Raw genomic sequence first — 15,726 nt, forward strand, 5'->3', positions numbered from 1 at the left:
GTTTCCTGTAACTGTGGCCCCTAAGCTTTCTGAGACCACGAACCCTGTGAATCTGATGAATGCCTTGGATCCACTCCCCAGGAACAGGCACAAACACATCCACATAACATCAGGGCTTCACAGATATCCCGACTCCCATGTAAGAACACGGCTCTTAGAAACATGGAGAGGATTTCCACTTTCTATTAGTGATTTGCTTCTGATTTTTTTCTAATGTGGTTTCTACAGAAAATCAAACTTGAAGAGAAGGTTTAGAACTAACCATTGGTGATCGCAGAATATGATTTGGCGTTTTGCTTCTTGTACCCTAGAAAGGAAGGATGTAAACCATCCCTGCACTAAGGGAGCTGAAACAAGGCTGGTGGGAAAGCTTATCAGGAACAACACCTCCAGACTGAGGACCCCAAAATGCCACTTTAGAGTGAACTTTAACCTCTTCTCCTAAAACTGAACACATTTCTTAATGTTGGGCCAGGATGGAATCCAAACTTCCGGGGTCCCTCGAGTTGTGATGGTGGGCAGGGCCCAGGTAGATTCTCTACGAAACGATGCCTAACGTGGCTTTGACTTCCCTTCCTCTTCTTTCTCTTCTAGAAGCACAAGGCTACCTGATGTGTTAACCAAAATACAAATGTCTAAATGTCTCCCTGCTTTAGTCTAATCAAAACTTCAAAGTATTTTTGCTGAAGATGCACACGTGAGCAACGTGACCTTACACTCGGGGTGCAATTAGCATAGAAAAAATAAAGGGCTTGATCAGGAATCCTAGATACGGTGTGCACATGATTTGGTCCACTCCACCTAGAAAGCCTTCCTTCACCTTCTGGGCCTGCCCATCCTGGGTCTTCCCAGAGTGCCCTGTATGTCCACTCCCACAGTGCTTAGAATGGTCCCTTGTTATTGCCTGTTTTCTTGTCTCTCTCCCCACTGCTCACTTATTCCCACCCCAGGCAGATGGTTTCATGAGGATGGGGATTTATCTTGTTCAGTTTTGTACGCCTAGTGGTTAGCAGAGAAGAGCTCACTCATAAATATTTCCTGAATAAATAAATGAATTATTGAAGCCATAGGCTTCCCAGGCTTTACAAAGATGTAAAAATAACTATGTTCGGAGCAAACTTCCAGGGTTGGGAATCAGAGTACCGCATGTCTTGGGGGAGCCGCGGGTGCTGAGGAGGTGGGAGTGGGTTCTGGAGAAAGAGGATTAGAGGCAGCAGGCTCCGAGCACCGTAAAACAATTTGCCAGATTAGCAGGAACCAAAATATGGCTGTGGATTTTCAGCTCAAGAAATGACTTCTTATGCCAATATCTAACCACCCACTTCTCTCTCTCCCCCTTAGCAACTCCTTTCCCATTCCACCCTTGACTTTGTGCAATTGAGACAGAGTTCAAAGTTACAATAGTCAGGAGATTTGTAAAACACCTCCTTCCAAAATCATTCTAAAGCTCTCTAGTAATGTCTGAGCAATGTCGATCCTTAGTGTGTAAATAAAGCACGTGTGCAATTTTAGCTCAAGCACTCAAGTTTACATTTATTGCATTTTATCTGTAGCATTTGACTGACAGCTTCTACAAATAAAAATGTTTTCTTAAATTCTCCCCCAAGGAAAGGCTAACAGAAATATATATGAAGGAAAGAAATGAAAAATTAGACTGCTGTGCCATATATTACTTCAGACTTTTGTTCTCCTAGTGTAACTGGGATTATTTTATTTAGAAACTGATTTTCAGAATATTAGGGACTGAGTCACAGACTTTTGTCTCATCGTAGGACTGCGGATGAAGTTCCATTTTAGTGTCTGGTTTCATAAGTACCGGGGACATATTGCAAAACTAAATTATGAACATGTTGGTGAGGCAAGAGGCAAAACAGAATTAGTTCACAAAAGGCTCCTAGGGCTATTATAAAATCCTAGTCATAAAATAAATGTCATGTCATCTTCCCGAAACATCATGGGGCCAGGTTTCCAGAATTAGGACTGGAAATAAGGGCAGATTTAAGAATACGATTGTAGGGCATGAATCCGGTGAGATCATGAAAGGCTCAGTTCTGACTAAATCCTTAAAAGGCCCTGTTTTCTTATGATTTATGGAAAATGGCTCTGAACTCTTCCCAAGTCCCTCTCTCATTGTGTAGAAGCAATTCTTGACATAACACAACTCATTCAAAATCGAAAATTATGAGAAAATAGCCCCGTGGGAAATGCTGCTGTCCCAAGGTTTGTTTAAGGCCACCTCTGACTGGAGGGCTATGAACCCACTGCCCAGAGTCTTGAGGATCTCAATGCTAGGGTCCCTCCTTACTAGAGCAGTACAGTCCACCCCAGTTAAAAAGAGAAGATGAACTCTGTTCTCCTCCATTCATTTTTTGGATACTCCCTCTTGGTGCATTTTGGCGTGAAGATGAGTCTCCATGTGGACGCACAGGATGAAGGGGATCCTTTGATAAATTGGGACAGCTTCACCCCAACATTGATGACGTTATGACTGATGCTTATCAAGAGTGGCTTCAATCAACAAGTGGTCTTACCACTTCATCTCTGCCAAATACAAGGGCACAAGATCATCTATTGTGAAACCAAGGTGCCTTCCAAATTCATTGGCTTATGTCTAACAATTCTAGCTAGCTGGTCACATCAGTCAGTGACCTGTGAATTAATTTTGCAACTAATTGGTTGGAGTATTTTCCGGGAAGCTTCATAACTTTAAAGTAGCTGTTCCATGGTCGTGACAAGAGATTTTCACATATTGAGGTATATGGGGTAACTTCGGGTTCAAAACTGATTCGGCTTGAACTAAAGAAGCCTGATTTATAGCCTATCAAACATACATCTGCTTTAACCATTAAAGTAAAGAATGCACTCTCTGAAGATAAGAATGCACACTTCCCCTCCTGCGCCCTATTGGTAACAGCCCATTGGTAACGCTAGGTATTAGTCTCTTTCCAGACATCAGGGTCCAGTTGATCTGCTAATTTGCAACTGAACACTTCTTTGAAACTTTGATGAATATGTATCCTGGGCGTGTTTAACGGATGTTCTTTGTTCTAAGAAGGTATAAGAGGGCACTGAAAACCATGCTTCTCCCGACTGCTTTCTTCCTTTCTGGAAAAGGCCATCCCAGGTTATAATCCTGTTTGGCTCAAGTAAAACTCATCTTATCTCTTTTATCTATAGAATGGTTATTGGTTACTTTGTGTCGACAGTTGCTTTATTATGACTTAAAATATTTTTTGAAAAGATCTGCTTTTAAAATTCCCAAGACAAATATTACTATGGCCAAGTGTAATAATTTAGAGCTCAGGGGATAGTGATCACCTGTTTGTCAGTGCAGGAGACCCAGACTATTTGTGGAGGAAAATCTTGACCTGATCTCACCTTAGAGTATGAATTTAGGCTGTATTCCTAGGGAAATGTCCTACTGAGTTGCTTTTTTTTTTGTTTAGGAGAATGTCAACTTTACCTCTGCTTAGGGGTCTGACAAAGCAAACGAATATTGAATATGAACTTATGAAAAGATGTTTCAAATTCTGGCAAAGAACTTTCCTTTGAACCTATGCTGTTCAATTATTATCAAAAGCTTGGCTGCAGGGGCACTGGGTTAAAGTGGTAGAAGAAGGAACGGAAACTGCCATGTTCATTTCCAATTTCTCACGGAAAAAGCTAGAAGTACAGAATACGTAAATAGATAGATAGACACAATAGCAATGTGAAGGAAGGATGAGAACAACCCAGAATAACGAAATCCTTGAAGGAATTTCCACAAATTTTGATGTTGACAAAGACAGAGAAAGAAATACATTCTTGGACTACACATGGTCTGGCCCCTAATCTGGGGGACTCCTAACACTAGGCCCCAGAGAAGGCAGGAATATAAAGTCCTCTGTCCGCCCCTCACTCTGCTGGCCTTACCCCAACTCCTCAGGCCCAGCCTCCTGAACCTGCCAGAGTCATCCTCCAACAGCTACCGATCTTCTGTATGCAGAGGCTACCGTTCCCAGGCCTTAGCACTGCTGGGGACGAGGGAAACACGTGGTGGCCACTGTACTGCGAAGCGAATCCTCCTCTGGGAAAGTCTTGGAAATTAGGCATGAGGAGTGGTGTGCTCAGGACTGGGAACACATCCTGAGCACAGTTACAGATGTGTCTGAATCTCCCTTCTGTAGGAGAATCCAGCAGGCAGAGGGAGTGCTCTCATCCTGTCCAGAAGATGCCCACCCTACCAGGAGATGCCTGCCCCAGATTTCTGTCCCTTGATGTATAAATGGGGAGAGGAAAAAACTATCATGGGGCTTATTAAGAGAGCCTGCGATGCACCAGGGGAAGGTAGCATGGGCAAAAGTACTAAGAGGAAGAGCTTACTTTTGAAAAGGATTTTCTACACAAAACAGAAGAACAATGTACAACATATGCTAAGTGCTCCCAGTAAGATACAAACAAAGCACAGGGTGAAATATGGAGAAAATGAAATCAATCAGATGTTCTTTAGACCTAACACAATTTAGGTTTCCTTCCCTACCGGGCCTGTGGCATTTCATACCCCTGTGCCCTTGCACACGCTGTCCCTTCTGCCAGCCAGGCCTTACTTCCCTCCTAGGCCTGGCAGAGTCCAATTCATGCTGCCTGACTCAGCCTACGTGCATCTCCTCTGAAAGTCTTCTCAGTGGCTGCAGGTCCGTCCTCACTCTACACATCAGCACGATGGGTTTTCACACTCCAGCACCAGACATTTCAGATGTATTATCACTTAGAGTATGAGTTCTCAATGACAGGCCTTAAGTCCCCAGACCAAACTGCAAAGGCTTATTTAACCCAGAAGGCTGCTAGATTATACTAGTAACTGAACTGAGTTGCAAAAAGTGTAAGCTAGGTCTGATTCAGCCCCATCTCTGGATAGCCAAATGGTCACTTAGCCAAAATGATACTTTCCACCTATCTCACAGATGTGCTGTGAAATCAACTAGAATAATGTAAGTAAAGCTCCTTTGAAAAGTGCACTGTGCTATAGAACCAGAAGGGCCTCTAACAGTTTAACCACAGTCATGCACTGCATCACGACGTTTTGGTCAATGACAGACCATGTGCACAATGGTGGTCCCATGAGATTAGTACCACATAGCCTAGGCGTGTAGTAGGCTGTGCCATCTAGGTTTGTGAGTACCCTCTATGATGTTCACACAACGACAAGTTCACCCAACCATGCGTTTCTCAGAACATGTCCCTGTCATTAAGCGACATGCGACTGTATTGTAAAACCCAGCCGCACGTTAAAATAGTGTCTTGCAGGAAACCGTGTGCTCCCTTCTGCCACTCCTCCAAGTGCTCCTCTTCCAAAAGGCAGCGGGAGGACTACTCTGGTCCTGGCATCACATAGCCTTCATGATCGGGCTCTCACACGTGTCGGGATTAAGAAGAGAAACAAAAGCTGACTGTGGAGCGTATATTAAAGCATCAACCCAAGTGTCTACTGATTTACACGAGAGAGTCATTACGGAGATGACATCAGGGCAACACAACACGTCAACGCGTTTCAAGCTGTCTGCGTTTTAAGTACAAGCATTCATGGAATAACAAAGAGGACTCAGGCTGACAGAGAATCAGTGCAGTCTCCTGAAACTTCCTGTCCAACAACATGACTGAATCACTTCATATGGTGTTTCCTCTTCTCAGATGTAAGTCCTTGTTTCTGGTGTCGGCAGCCCCTGGAAAGACTACGTTTGTTGACAGTTTATCCCGCTTCTATAGTGGGCTTGTCTAGAGTGCAACTCCACACCGTTTTCTGGGTAGCTGGCGTCTTGCTTTCTTTTAGGCTTACACTGGGTCTCTCTGTGATGATGTAGATCGCATTTTACATTGTTCTGAGAAGCAGGTTACATCTGGAATCGCCAGTAGGCTGAGTTCAGAGGAGCCAAACGCTCCAGAGAGCTTCCTCCAAAAAGAGCTTGCCTGATGATAAGGATTCGCCTGATTCCAGGGCTGGCCACACTCACAGCATCAGGCCTGAGCAGAAGGAAGTGAGGAACTCGCCTCTCCCCTTCCAGCCTTGAGCCAACAGGCCAGTCCTAGCACTGGACAAGGTCTATCTTTGCTGAGGGATCAATGTGTCTGACAAAAGACTGTCTCATTACATGACTTGCTGTGCTGTGGCGGAGCCAGCCACGCCTGCATCTGGAAGGCTTTTCTTGCATCAGCTCCACTCCCCTTCCTGCCTCCTTCCTTCTCTGTCTGTGCTGTGTTCAACACCTTCCTGCTTTGCCCACCTTGCCTCTGGTTCAATTCAGCCCCAACTCCAGCTTCGCTGCCTCTATTTAGCTGACCCTTCTGCCTTAACCATTGGCAACACATTATCAGGACCTCCTTGGCTTTTCCAGGAACCCTCTTTCGAGGATGGCCCATACAAATAGACTCAGAAAAGTTTTGTTCAGCCTCCCCGAGTCAGTAATTTTTAACTTACGTGAAAAGGAAAAGGAATGCCATTTGAAGGAGATTTCAGCCAACCTAACCAGGTGGACTGAGAACTAAGATAAGAAGCACCACAAAGAGAAAAAGTCGACTGTAATTGAGGAAAAGATGGCATCTGTTACCACAGTACTGAGCAAAGCCACAAAGCAGGGAACAAAAGACGTGATTTCAACCCCTGATCTGTAATTAGCTGACTGTGTGAACTCAGGGACATGACTTAAGCTCTTTAGGTACAGTTTCCACATTTTCATAAGGAAAAAAAAAGGACCAGAGATTCTAGTCTTTTCTAGGCCTATCATTTTATAATTCTATGACTAAAATCAGTCGAAGACTATAAACTCTATTCCAAAAATTTATTTATAAGCCTAAAAGGAAATTAAAACTTATGAAAATACAAATATTTAAAACCAAGGAATTAAAAAAAACACATTCCAAAGAAAGACTTATTATTCACTGCTATTAAACATAAGTCTATTAGAAACCTCTTGCTAGCTACTGAAGTGTATAACATTTCTCTAACAAAAAGCAGTATGAATTTTAATGTTTGCCTTCAGATCTTTTTTTTTTTTTTGAGGAAGATTAGCCCTGAGCTAAGCCTCCTCTTTTTGCTGAGGAAGACTGGCCCTGAGCTCACATCCGTGCCCATCTTCCTCTACTTCATATGTGGGACGCCTACCACAGCATGGCTTGCCAAGTAGTGCCATGTCTGCACCCAGGATCCGAACTGGCAAACCCCGGGCCCCTGAAGTGGAACATGCGCACTTAACCGCTGCACCACCGGCCGGCTACCGGATCTTATTTCTTTTTCAGTATTTTGAGATGTGTTTCTGTCTGTCAGTCTATCTATCTATTCATAATCTAGCAATATATCTCCACATATGTGTGTCCACCCACACACTCACTCACACACGCACACTAAAACATAAGAACAAAGTGGGAAAGTAAAGAAGCACCAGAGTTACGTCTGACCCAAGAGCAAGAGACGGGACTTACGGGAGCCGCCGAGTTTTTGACCGTGACGCTGGGGGTGGTGGCTCGCAGGGCTCCACTCACTCCGTGGTAGTATTTGAAGCAGATCTTAGTTTCAGCTGAAAGACAAAAATAAAATGGGACTAAGAAGAATAAAATATAACCCAGGAAGAGCAAGCCATGACCAGAGAGGACACCCACAAACTGGAACCTAATTCTTCCCAGGAGCCAGGCAGGCCACACCTGACAATGCTGGTTCAGCATGTGGCCTCATGGACAAGTCTGACTTCTTTCTAAAAATGTGTCATCAAGATTTGTTTTGGCCCTAGCATTTTTGCACCCAGGTGAAATCCATTCTGTAGACTTCTGAGCATCTACCCTATTCCATTAGAGGTTATTGATCTTAGACCCTTAGTTCTAAGCTTTTAGGTGGTTTGGTGCCCACCACGAGTCTGTTTTTTCTGTAATTTACTTCATTGTGATTAGTATCTTGGTAATTTGTAGGAAGACTTTGAGAAGTTGTTGAAATACATGGATGGGAGGCATATTTTCTAAACTCTGGTTCACATCAACAGTAACCTCTTTGCCTCACAATTTGTTTTTCTTCAAAGTTCTATAGATGGAAGCTGAAAAGATCGGGCCTCGGGGGAATCACTCTGGGTTTGAATTGCAGCTCCATGACTGACAATCTGTGAGACACTGAGCAAGTCACTTATCTTCCCTTTCCCCATGTTCCTTGTACAATAGAACTAACCATAATACCTGCCTCATAAGATGCTAGACAAGCAAATAAAAGTTCTTAGAATTCAACGAGGCGCTCAGTGAATGCTAGTGATGATGATGATGATTAGATGATAAGGCTAGGACGCCATTACTTTCTGGCATTTCATTGTGTAGAGGACAAAATCTGTGGCAAACCTGAGTTCAGGTCATTTGAAGGTGACCTGCTTTTCCAAAATGACTGTTTATAGGATTTTTTCTTTAGATCTGAAAAATTTACTGGACTATCTCTTAATTCCTTATATTAATTTTCTTTGGAACAACATGAGGAATCTCCAATTTGAGATCCTGTTTCTCAAATCTAGGAATTTGGCTGCAATTATAATATTTAAAAAAATAATGTCTACAATTTTCTTAGCATGCATATTAAATATGACAATGAAAATATGGACAATGAAAAAAAGCATAAATAAAATACAAATCTTCTATGAGTGTTTTTTGCATACCTGAGAGTATAAACTTTATACAACAATACAGTTTGCTTTTTTGAAACAACATTATTAAATAAGCATGTTCAATTACTTAAAACTTTGTAGATAACATTCCTTGTTCTGTGGAATCACTTAATCAATTTGTAATTTGCAAATATTCCCCTATTTTTGGAAATTTGGGCTTTTCGCTAAAAATGAATGACTGTTTGAAAATTATTTTTAAGTTCGAGTTTGCTCCCGAGGATAATGGAGCAAAAATTGCTAGTTACCTGCCCAACACCCATTCTCCCTTTCCTCCTTAATGACAGAATCTTAGTTTTGTTTTGGATGGTAACGTCCAGCTAAAGTACTACATTTTGTAGCCCCCTTTGCAGATAACATTTATGTTGTTTGCCATTCTTATTTTGGGGTTACTGTTATTTGTAGCTAAACCTAAACCTAACTGATACAGAAAGGTTCCTTGATGTAGGAAATATGAATATCGCAATGTTCTTTCTTAGAAGACATGAATATTGTAAGAATTCTCCGTTCCTGTGGTCAAATTGCTTTCCGAAAAGCACTTTACGCTTCCACCAGAAAATGTAACTCTGACCATCTTATAAAATCCTTGCTAGCATTAAACAGTGATTAAAAAATAAGTTTAAAATAGTATGTCATTATTATTTTTATTTCATTCATTCGATTACTAGTGAGATTAAACATTTTCCATCAATTTTTAATTAGCCATTTATATTTACTCTTTTTCATCCATTGAATTGTAGTTGCTAAGCTTTCCCACTGCCTGGACAAGGCCTCCTGTGTGCTCAACGTTGGGTGGACATGTTCTTACCTTAGATGTGTTGATACCTTGCATCATTCTTCCCCTACAGTGACTCTGAATATCTGTTGACGGATTGCCTTTTAAGTTCTTGGTGGACAATCTTATAACCCAGTTGCCTGTTCTCCAAGACACCTCACCGTTGTCCCCACATTAGGTCTACACACCGAGATCCACTACTGTCTCAGCCTGAGAGGCAGATTTCTTGTAGGTTAGGGATCATGGAGGGACCCTGAGTAAAACAGTGAGCCACAGAGCTAGGTAACCACACTGAGTGGGTGTAGTTCAGAATGGGAGTCGCTCTGCCTGAAGGTGCCAGCGAGATCAGCATGGAGGGGCCAATGGCCTCACCCAAACTCAGTTGGGCAGAAGGAAATTTTAAATAACAGGTGACCTGAACAGGCACTACTCACTTTCCTTTCAAGGGAGATTATTCCAATGGCTTTGAGTAAAAACGGTCAGGGAGATTACATACAATCTTGTATTGCTTCTATCGCTAGGTGAGCAGATGAGCACATATTTTGAGCCAAGAATTCATGGAAACCTTCACAGCATGGTAATCTTCTGAGAAATTGCTGGCAAAAGTTTTTTTTTTTTCCTTAAGGAAAAGTTTTAATAGTCTGTTTCAGGATTTAGCAACTTGATTATTAAGAGATCTTCCTTTTGTTTAACCTAAATACTTTGTATAATTTAAAATAATTTCCTATTCAAACTTGAAAGAGATATTAAATTATTTAAAATTTCCTCTTATTTAGGGGTGGGGTGTGAAGGGAATCCACAAATGTTAAAACACATGCAACAATATAATATATAAATAATACGCTGTATGGATTTTTAAAAACCACTTCATCTCACAAAATTCCATGCTACTTTGCTCTGCCTTTAGTGACAGCTACATTAAATTGCTCTGTTTAAGTAGCCCCACACTGAGTTTTTCCAGGAGAAGGAGACTGGGTATTATTTATCTTTCTATCTCCAGTATCATGTAACGTAAGGATCTTCCATAAATACCTGCTGAAAAATGACCAACGAACTATTGGTTCCATTTGATTGGCTTCACTGCCTTATTATTAACCCAGGAGCAGGTATAGCATCCTGTTGGGTCCTAATTCTTCATAGAGAACACAGATTTTCTATGGCCTAATATTACGTTACTTTTGGAATAGATTCAAGTATAGATAAGGAAATTGTCCCATTTTAGCTATTATTGCTCTCTCTGAGAAAAGTATCAAGGCTCAATGGCCAAGAAATATTACAGCATTGTTGGTTATTATTTCAGATACTTTATCTAAGGAGACCTACAGTAGTTCTAATTTTTCTCTGCTTGTCTAGTTAAAATAATAATAATTCAAAAATGCCGTTAAAGTTTGAACACAAAGCATCTATGTTATAGTAGTTTTCTTGTTTATTCCTAGTAAACATGTATGTAGTAACAGAAGTTTAAGAAGGCAAAGTGATCTGAAGAAAGAGGAGGAATGTGGGATTGAATAGATGTAAGTTCAATTCTTGACTCACCTCTTATTAACAGAACGAGTCACACAGATTCTCTGAGCCTTTGTGTTAACGTAGAATGGCGATGCCATTGCCAACTTTGTACATATTGTTTCATGTACAGTTGTACAGAGCAGATGGAATGTGTGAAGCCTAGCATACATGAGGTAGTCAACACATAGGAGTTTTACATGAGTTACTTTGCCTGTAGGTGATTGTGAGATCAGCATTTCTGATCATCAGAACTGTCCTGTGTAGTTGTTCAGGCACATCCTACATAAAGGTGTCTGACCAAGGAGTGAGTAGGGGATCGAAATCTAGTCCATGCTCCACTCACCAGAGGATGTAGGTCTTGCCCTTCCAGGGAGAGGTTTACAACTAAACACTGATAGGTTAATGGTGGCCTTGAAATAGGTCTCCTCATAACATTTTGGTTACTTTGGCCTGGCACATGATCTGTTTTCAAATTTGGGCAGGAGTGGCTAGCTCATTCACAAAGTGGAATAAAACTGAAGTTTCTACCTCTACAAATATGTATGTTTGCAGTTATAATTTTTTTAGCACATGTATTCAGAAAGTATAGACTGTTTCACTTCCCATATCACTTAAAGAAACAAAAACATTGTTGTTTTTCCCATCCCTTCTTGAGGGATTAGCAGGCCTGCTGTAGCATTTGAGACATCAGTAGCAATGACGGTAGCAGACCTGGCATAAGCATAATGTTCAATTAAATTTAAAAGTTATGACAAATTGGTCCTAACAGTTAATTAGCACTTAATATGCACCAGCCAATTCATACTATTTTAAAATTTGATCCTCACAAAATCCCTGTGGAGTAGGTAATTATTATTAACTTTTTTTGCAAATACTTAGCACAAAGGCTGGCATATAACAAGGCTTCAACAAATGTCATCTATCATTCCTATTTTACATCTAAGGAAAATGAGGCCAAAATGTAAAGCTGCTTGTACACGGTCACACAGGGAATTCATGGCAGCTAGGACTTAAGCAAATAACTTTTCACTTGGTGATTTGTCTTTTAAAAATTTTGAATAATTCAAGATTGTTGGCCAGCTAGCAAAAGCAATCTTCCACGTCCACTACCAGGTAATTCAGAGAACATCTAGAAGAGCGAAAAACCTGGAAATCAATCTGCCTGAAGTAGGGTTGCCAGATAAAATATAGGACACTCAGTTAAATTTGAGTTTCAGATAAACAGGGAATAAGTTTTTAGTATAGTCTGTCCCAGTTATTACATGGGACAGACTTATAAATAAAAAATATTCATTAAATATGCATAGAAAATATTCATTGTTTATCTCAAATTCAAATTTAATTAGAGGTCTTGCAATTGTTTCTCCCTAAAACTGGAAATCCTAGCCTGAAGGCATCAGAGACCTAGTGAGACAATGGAAAATATTGAGGACAGATCCAGAAGAAGAGAACTCGGAGATGAGCCCAGGATTTGGGGTGGCTGTTTCCCCAGCGGGGCTTGTGTTGATTCCAAAAAATGCAGCTGAGAGGTCGGGAAGGTGAAGAGAACTTCTGACAGACTTGCAGGGCTAAGAAGGTAACACTTAAGAGTTCAATGCCTGCCAAACAGGAGGACTCTGGTAAATCCTTCAGGATTCAAGGTGGAACCCTGAACAGTCGAATAGATACATTATTGAGAAATATACCAGCCCTAGCCCTTCAAATCATCTCAAGTCTTGAAATTCAACGGAGGTTATTCTGGATTGCTACCTATAGCCGAGAAGGAAATGCAAATCCTCTCAGGAAGAAAATAACATCACTCTAAGCCTCAAATTACTTCTACAAGTTTTCATTTACAATGGCCGGTTCTCAATTAATGCCGAGACAGGGCAATGTAAAAAGCAGCAATAGAAAGAGCAGGCGTTATGAGCAGAATCATAAGGCTGACATTGGAGTTATCAGACACAAGCTTTACTGAACATATACTTAAAACATTCAAGGAAGTAAAAGCTAAGATTGAAAATATCAGCGAAGAATGAAGTCTATAAAAAAAGAACCAAACAGAAATTCTGGATCTGAAAAACTACGGTTTTCAAATAGTATACTCAATGGATGGATTTAAAGCAGATTAAACAAAATACAGGAGAAAATTTAGGGAACTGGAACATAGGTGAGAAAAAAAAATCCAGAATGAAGCATACAGAGAAAAGGATGCAAAATATAGAAGAAAAGTGAGAAACATATGGGATACCAGGCGGTGGTCTAAAATACGTGTAAATTGGAATCCAAAAGGAAAGGAGAGAGACAGTGATGCTGAAGCTAAAAATTCTCCAAAAGTTATTAAAGACGTTGAGCCATACATTCAAAAACCCTATGAATCAAAAAAGAACACAGCAGCCAGACATCACTGTAAAACCTCAAAAAAGAAGAAAGAAATCGCATCATCAGCCAATGAAGAAAAGAGCTAGATTACTTTCACAGGAGCAACAATTAGACTGACAGATGTCATCTCAACATAAACAGAAACAATGGAAGATAAAAGAGCTGAAAGAAAATAACTGTCAACATGGAACTCTGCAACCAGTAAAAATATTCCTTGAGAATAAGATGATTACTCCTATTGCTATCCAGACATTGCACAAGTTACCAGCACCTGAATATCTGAAGTTCATAGCACGTTTTTAGCTATCTATATATTACGTCTGCAATGCAGAAATGCCCAAATGTGAAATGTCTTCCAATGTGAAGTCACTTATTTGTGCAGAAAGAAGCAAGTTATCTATGCAGTAACATTCGATACCAAGAACAAGAAACTTAAATCTAGTAATATTTCATTTACAAAATAGATGTGAGACAAATGGAAACCGCATCCTCAAAAGCCGGGAAAAGCAATTTTAACTCAAGAAGCTACAATCACTGTGAAAGAGTCAGTGTCAACAGTTATCCAGGAAGAGTAATGGAAAGTACAGCATCTTCAAATGCTCAAAAAGATCAAAAAGCAATGGATAATCAGACAGAAATTAAATTTTGAGTCTGAAGAACATTTAGCTTCAGTAAGAAGAATTAGCATGAGCAGCATTTTCAAAGAAATAATCCACATTACTGGTATAAAACCTTAGGCCCCCAGTCTATCCTACATGGCAATATGCTCATTTGTATTTGGCTTTTTTATTTAAAAATATGAATTAAACGGATTTTAAGAAATAAGTAGCTTAGAGAAAGGCTGTGACTTTTGATCAAAACAAAAGGAAGCAGGTCCGGCCCCATGGCCAAGTGGTTAAGTTCATGTGCTCCGCTTTGGCGGCCGAGGGTTTCACCGGTTGGGATCCTGGGCATGGACATGGCACCACTCATCGAACCATTCTGAGGTCATGTCCCACGTAGCACAACCAGAGGCACTCACAACTAGAAGATACAACTATGTACTGGGGGGGCTTTGGAGAGAAGAAGAAGAAAACAAACAAACAAAAGGAAGGGTGAATAGCTTTTTAATAAATGGGAATAAATGGAATGAGTGTTCGTTGACAAGGCATCTGAAGTTGAAGATTCCAGTATTTAGGTAAAGATTTAACATTGGAAAGTTATTTTAGTTTAAAACTGATACTGCCTGTTGGATCTAGTTAAGGTAGAGTTTTAAATCTTCTCATGCATAGGGCCCTGGTTTTGGACCAACAGCAAAATGAAGCAGTCACCTTTTATACATGCTTGTCCGGTTATATTAAGTTTTAGTAGCTTGTATCCAAGAACTCATTCAAAAGAAGAAATTATATAAGTTGAAAAGCCATATTACGTTGTACCAAAAAAAACTTTGCTCTACTATAAACAGCTCTGAAAAACATGGTGTTTTTATTTTGTACTTAAATGATATTTTTGTAGTAAAATTCTCATAAAGTTAATATATGACTCTAACAGAAAAAATAATCTTATTGCATTACATAATATCACAGTGATTTGTCAAAATTTTGTAATTTGGTAAAGATATCATTTTAGTTGGATTTGCACTTCCAGAAGTGATTTAGAATGCTGTATTACGGACTGATTACATTAACTTTGTAATTTGACAATAATTGATAAAAATAAAGTCATAAATTTTGAATAAACAGAGATGTTTGCATCCTCAAGCATTTCACATTTGCCTAGCTTATAAAAAGTGCCATGTGATAAAGTTCTATTTCTCTAACTGCTAAATTATGATTATCTGAGTGAAAAATGGTTAATTGCAACTGTTTTGAAGCAATTGTGATAACTGATACATGTTTTTTTTATATGAAGAACTTTATATCATTTGACTAATTTCCTATTTAGAACAGCAGCATAAATCCCGGGTTAATGCTTTCAGATATGGTATCACAGCAAAAGTGGGAGATTGATCAAAATGCAGCATTATGTGAAATGACACTAGAACTCTAATTTATGGGAAATACTTATTTAAGGCATCAGAGGGCCAATTCCAAACTCAAAAACAATCCAATAAATGTATTTGTTTCCTTCTTCAGTGCTGGGTATTATCACCCCCTAGGTAGTGTTTCTGATCTCTGGGATCATCGCATGTGGAGTATTTGCTAAAAGGCAGTTAATGGACTTTCTCTTCCTGCTTGGACAGAGTAATTATAGCAGATTAACACTTCTGCTGCCAACTAGATAAGTTGGTTTTAAAACAAAATGTTTAAGGCACTGCAGGAGAATGGAAGCAACAGGGACTGCAAATTCTAGACAAGTGAAAAGACTGGTGAGATGAGCTGACAACATACAGCGCCTTTTCCCTGGTGGCAGAAAAACAGCAGAGCTGCTGATGGCCATGTG

General features: G+C 40.1%; 1 protein-coding gene across 1 annotated transcript in view; it reads right to left on the reverse strand.

Moving 5' to 3' along the window:
- HECW1 (HECT, C2 and WW domain containing E3 ubiquitin protein ligase 1) overlaps positions 1 to 15,726 on the reverse strand; it is a 392,878-nt gene that overhangs the window by 179,097 nt on the left and 198,055 nt on the right. The window contains exon 5 of the mRNA XM_070504453.1: positions 7,456 to 7,550. Coding sequence (XP_070360554.1) covers positions 7,456 to 7,550 — 95 coding nt within the window. The remainder of the gene's footprint in view (positions 1 to 7,455; positions 7,551 to 15,726) is intronic.

The sequence above is a fragment of the Equus asinus genome, chromosome 1 (assembly GCF_041296235.1).
Source record: "Equus asinus isolate D_3611 breed Donkey chromosome 1, EquAss-T2T_v2, whole genome shotgun sequence".
Taxonomy (NCBI): Eukaryota; Metazoa; Chordata; class Mammalia; order Perissodactyla; family Equidae; genus Equus; species Equus asinus.